Below are 6000 nucleotides of genomic sequence, written 5' to 3'. Positions count from 1 at the left end.
TATAAAATTTGGGAAAAAAATTTTCACTATTTCTTCAAACAATTTTTCTGTCCCTGCCTCTCCCCAATCCCCTCAGATTCCAAGTGCATGTTTCTCAGACAGCTTTATATTGTCAAAGAGGCTCTGTTTATTCATTATACATAGTTTTATTATAAAATTTCAATTTCATTGATATTTTCTTCTTCATTGTTTAATCTGCTATGCATCTCCTCTAATAAAAATTTCATTTTAGATATGCATTTTTCATCCTTAGATGCTCTACTTAGTTCTGGTCTAAATATTATATTTTTCTCCTCATCATAATAATGTTTTATTTTACAACCTTGAACATGCAAAGAATATCTATAGTAGCTATCTTAATCATCATATTTTCTAATGCTATCACTTGTTATTTCTGAGTCTGTTTCTGTAAACTGATTTTTCTCCAGGCTACATGCTACACTTTCTTATTTTTTTACATGTCTTATAATTTTTTATGGAATACAGAGCATTATGAATTTCACATTTTGAGTGCTATATTTTGTTATGAAAAGCGAAAATGTTAATTGCTCAGTCGTGTCCAACTCTATGTGACCCCATGTACTGGAATCTGCCAGGCTCCTCTGTTCATGGAATTCTCCAGGCAAGAATACTGGATAACCAAGAATACTGGGTAACCATTCCCTTCTCTAGGAGATCTTTCTGACCCAGAGATCAAACCTGAGTCTCCTTCATTAGAGGCACATTCTTTACTGTCTGAGCCACCAGGGAAGCCCAGATTGTGTTATACCTCTACAAAAAAAAAAAAAAAAAAAGCTCATTTTTCTTTCCTGGTAAGTATTTTAGTTACAGGCAGATCAGTCAGTTTGATCCTTACAAGGCTTACTTTTAAACTCCTTTTTGGTAGACCTGTAGTTGCCTTTATTCTAAGGATCATTTAGCTTTATTTTTAAACCTTTATCCTTCTGGAATCTCTGCTGAATGTGCTGTGAATTCCAACCAAGACCCTACACTTTGGCCAGTGAGCATGAAAACGATTTGTTTTGGGGAATTATTGGGCTTACAGCTCCCCAAAATGTGATTGTCCTCTCTTGAAACTTTCTTTTGCCAGATATGTAGGGTTTAATCTTACCCATATATAGGATTGATATTTAGCCAACAACTCAGAGAGACTCCTGTGCAGATTTCTAGGGATCTCTGTGTAATTTCTTCTTTCTTAGTGATTTGTCTTGCAAATTAAAGCAGACTTAGTCTTTCCAATTTCTGTCTTCTCAATTCAGTGTGAGGGCTGGGTTCTCCTTGAATTTCCCTTGCTGTGGTCTGGACATTCCATTTTTGCAGAATGCTGGCGATGATAGAACTCAACTTTTTCATCTTTTCTAAATGATTACAGTGCTTTGCTGCTGTTCAATGTCTAAAAGTATTTGTTTCTGATATATTATATAGTTTTCTAGTTATTGCAGCAAGCGGGTAATCTGAATATTCTTACTCACTCATGGTCAAAAGGCAGATGTTCTCAGAGTGATTCTATTAGATTCTAGTTTTTGATAATTACTCTGCATCCTCAGAATGGTGATTAGTGCAGTGATTTCCTGAGAATGTGTATGCTTTACTTATTCTTGGTTTGAAAGGACAGATTTACCTGAAAGTTACATAAATTCAATAAGGAAAGAAATTTTATTTCAAGGTAATGTAAGGAAATGAATTCACCAACATTTATTGAGTACTCTTTAAGTTTTAGGACCTTTTCTAGTTATTGGGCATATACCAAACATAAACCAAGAGATTATCTTGAAAACCTCTACTCTTACCAGAAAATTTACTGTGGAGAAAACAGAAAAAGAGCACAAAAAAGTGAAATCTTAAAATCTGTATTATGTCAGATGGCAAGTGCCATGTGAATGATAGAGAAACAATAATCCTTCTGGTACACGTGTGGTACTGATTGGAAAACATGGCCACTATCCCTTCATTAAACTTAATGATAAAGGCCATCTGCTTAGAGGTAAAATAGCCAACTGTATTCCTGTAAATGTAAATCTACTATAGAGCTCTCCCCTCATGCCCTACTAATCTCTCTCTAATTCATAAACACTTATGTGTCATCTTCATAGAAGTACTTGCTAACTTGTTTGTTTTCTGTGACTGGCACAGGACTGAACACTCCATGAGCGTAAGCATCCAGTCTGGTTTTGCCCACAACTGCATCCCCAAGCATTTCCATATAGGCTCATGATTTGGAGAGTGTTCAGTCTATTACCCATTAAACACATGTGTTGGAGAGACCCATGGATATAAGGATTCTTGACAACTGCCTGAGTTATACCTTATGTGTTCACCCTCATTTTTCCCTTCAAAAATTACTACCCAATTTTTCTTTGTAAGTTACCTACTGTGATTCAACTTTCTTTCTTTCTTTCTTTTTTGCAGCAGTCCAGTCACTGCACACCCTAAATGACCAGATATCCCATTTTATTGTCACCAAGTCAAAGGCGCTAGAGGAGGACCAAGACCCTTTTCTTCCCACTGAGAAGGAGACACTCAAGAGTTCCATGATATTGATGAGGCACCTCTTAATGGATGCTCAGGTACAAAGATCAATAAATCCTATATAGAGTACTGGTAACCTTTTTTGTTTTCTTCTTGATACTGGTTGCGCAAAAATGCTCATCTGTCACATTCATTATGGCTGACTTTGTGATAAACAGCTGCGTAATGGACATTCTGATATATTGAGTATTGGATTTCTAATTAAGTATTATTTTGGATTTAGTATCAAAGTGGCTTGTTTTTAAGTCAAAGTAATAGGGCTTAAAATAATATATGTGTTGTCTCTGAGAATTTAACAGATCTCCCATTAGCCTTGGAAAGTGAAAACCCATTTACATAGAAATTTGGCAGGCATCAAAGCTGGCAGAGGCTTTGGAGTGGAGCAATACTTATCCCAAACAGCATCACTGAGTAACTAATGAATACTTTGGTACTTTTGGTGCACCACCAGTAAGCGAATCAGCACTATTTTTTTTCTTTTTTTTTTTTCTTTTTAATGCTAGCAGTGAATTAATTACAGAAGGTATTTAGTTCATTGCATGCTTTGTTGAGATGTGATTCTTCAAGGTTACTCCTTGTTCACTCTTTTCCTGAAATATTTAAAAATAATGTATCTACTCCTTCTGGTTTTGTTGGCGGGTCTCTCCTGATATGTTGATGGACAAACACCAGGTGTCTTAAGAGAATTGATGGTTTTCTGTGTTTGTGAAGCCAAGCTGAACTAGATTTTATTTTCTTGTCTGCCTCTTCCATATCTAGAAATGTTTAAGAAAATGTTCTTTGGGTCTGGTGATGTTGTTCTGTTTTCTCCTGGAGCTTTCTTCCTGAGCTTTTATTCTGTTCAACAGCAGAGAGATCAGAATGGTTGGTAGTTTCCTGTGTTCTGCTCTGTATCAGATTTTTTACTGTGGTTTCTTTGCTTTTGTTTCTATCATGGTGGTGTTTTATGTTTTATTATTTAAAATCAATCGTGAAGCCTAGATCTTGCAACAATAAGACTTTAACTGGCAAAGTTTTGTTCATTTCTCACCTGTCAATGCTTGGAGCTGTCCTATGGCATTTTTGAGCCCCTGTATTGAGGTGGCCCAAACTATTCAAGGCCATTCATTTTTATTCACTGTTCTCCCCTTTCCCCTTTATTATGAGCAACTCATTCAGCCTCTCCTTTCTCCCCAGGCCAGACTAGTGGAGAAAGGGAAGATTGTGAAGCTACAACAACCAATTTTAAAACTCAGGGGGAAAAAGGGAAATTTAGAATAATTTACCAAGTAAAAGAGAGCAAATTGTTCTTGAAAGGATTAGCTTTCCTCAGTGCCTGGACCCAATCCTACAGCTAATACAACAGCCAAGGGAACCATCTGAATGCATCCTTGACAATGTTGTGTAAATTCCTGCTTGCAAAATATTAAGGGAGTAAAAAATCATTCATATTTTCCCTCTCCTTCATATATGAGCTTATGAGTGCCTAGAAGTGGATTTTGAGAATGTTTAATGTTGCTTAAGGAAATTTTTTCTCCCCCTAAGTACAGGGTTCATTTAACAACTTGTATCCTTTATGGCTTTGATTACAAATTTTCGTTTATTTATCAAGTCGGACTAAAATATATTATAATGTGATTACTGTGTGGGAAGAATTGATGCTTTCTAACTGTGGCGTTGGAGAAGACTCTTGAGAGTCCCTTGGACAGCAAGGAGATCCACCTAGTTCATCCTTAAGGAAATCAGTTTGGAAGGACTGATGCTGAAGCTGAAACTCCAATACTTTAGCCACCTGATGTGAAGAACTGACTCATTTGAAAAGACCCTGATGCTGGGAAAGATTGAAGGCAGGAGGAGAAGGGGTGACAGAGGGTGAGATGGTTGGATGGCATCACTGACTCAATGGACATGAGTCTGAGTAAACTCTGGGAGTTGATGATGGACAGGGATGCCTAGCATGCTGCGGTCCATGGGGTCACAAAGAGTCAGACACAACAGAGTGACTGAACTGAACTCTGTGGGAATATTTTATTATCTCATTCTCTCCTGGTGCCAAATCAATGCCTGCTAGAATTTTATCATTTAAATAGCTAGGGAAACATGGAGCAAGATATGGTGGATATTCTGCTAAGTCATACATTCTAAAAGGAAGATCAGTTGGATCTTTCTCTAGAGAAAAATGATCATAGAAAATCAGGTAAGAAAGTGGTACAGTGTCTGGAAATGTTATTTCTTTGCATCTTATTTTTTCCAAAGATCCCTCCCTCTTATCTTTTGGACTAATATAGGATGAAGTTGGTTGTGATCAATCTAAAAATACTAACTTCATTTATTTTCTTCTAAAGCCATTAACTTTTGAAACATTATTTGTGATTATGAATCTAGGTTTATGGCTGAAGTCAATTAGAATCATGTTATCTAATACCCCCAGGCTCGGATCACCTCTGAAATAACTCTCTATAAGATTAATGTTGCCAAACTTATAAAATACTGAGAAACCCCAACATTTTTGGAATGGCTGGGGTGATGTGTAGTTTTGAGCTCTGAAACAGACAACCATACCTATATGATTTTTAATGAGAATCTTTATTGAGCATTTTGGAAATTTGGATCTTTTCCATTCATTTTTTGGCATTGCTTCTTGTCTCAGTTCCAAAGATGAACAAATGTACTTAGTTCATTTTCTAAGTTCATCAATAATGAGAGGTCAATAGCAGGTAAATATAACTTCTAGGTCCCTCCTTCCGTTCAGCTGCATTTTGTGATATTAATAGATGTTTGTGTGTTGCAGGCCGTAAGCTCTTCAAGAGTAGCAACCACATCCTGAACTTAGTTGGTGTAATAGCCTTCTTAGTTCCATACCCAGAGGACTCGTAATAGTATTAGATTATGATGAAATACTCTGACATCAGCTTGCAAGTTGAATGAAGTCAGGCAAAAAGTATTCCAGAGAACCTGGAGGCTGCTTCCAGAGTGACTGCCTAAAAGACATAATCGATTCAAGTCACATCTGTCTTGGAAGCAATAAATCCTGCTTAGGAGAATGTCAAAGGCAAAAGCATTGCTGGGCTATGAAATTCCACCTCTGAGGATTATAAAACAGTATGCACAGAGCAAACACATCTCCCAAGTATAATGGGGGTGCCAGAGATGATTGGCAGGTCTGACAATCCATCCTAGAGAATGGAATCAAGAAGGAATATCTCAGACAGGCAGCCCAGAGTCCTGCAAGTATTTATTCATCCCCTACATGTCTGTCTGAACATTTAGGGGGTGTCTAAAAGAGGCCCAGTGCCTCTTTATTTGCATTTCATTCCCTGTATAAGCCAAAGGCCCCCAAATTCAATGAAGGGTACCATTCAGATCACATTTGAAACCTGATCCTGTGGCTTTTATTCCTGAGAGCTCCATCTAAACCCAAAATGCCGACTCAGCTTTGTAAGTGATTAGATTCATAACACCAAAGAGGCAATTCTTTCTGGTGCAGATTAA

The 6000-nt window shown here is 37.2% G+C and overlaps 1 protein-coding gene across 1 annotated transcript in view; it reads left to right on the top strand.

Moving 5' to 3' along the window:
• The first annotated feature begins 2460 nt into the window (after positions 1–2460).
• The window catches only part of KAZN (kazrin, periplakin interacting protein), a 963882-nt gene continuing 960342 nt past the window's right edge, over positions 2461–6000 (top strand). Inside the window, exon 1 of the mRNA XM_065936048.1 lies at positions 2461–2567. Coding sequence (XP_065792120.1) covers positions 2532–2567 — 36 coding nt within the window. The 5' untranslated portion in view covers positions 2461–2531. The remainder of the gene's footprint in view (positions 2568–6000) is intronic.

This window comes from Muntiacus reevesi, chromosome 5, assembly GCF_963930625.1.
Source record: "Muntiacus reevesi chromosome 5, mMunRee1.1, whole genome shotgun sequence".
NCBI classification, from domain to species: domain Eukaryota; kingdom Metazoa; phylum Chordata; class Mammalia; order Artiodactyla; family Cervidae; genus Muntiacus; species Muntiacus reevesi.
Note: the sequence above shows the minus strand (reverse complement) of the source record. Positions and strands in the feature narration are given on the sequence as shown.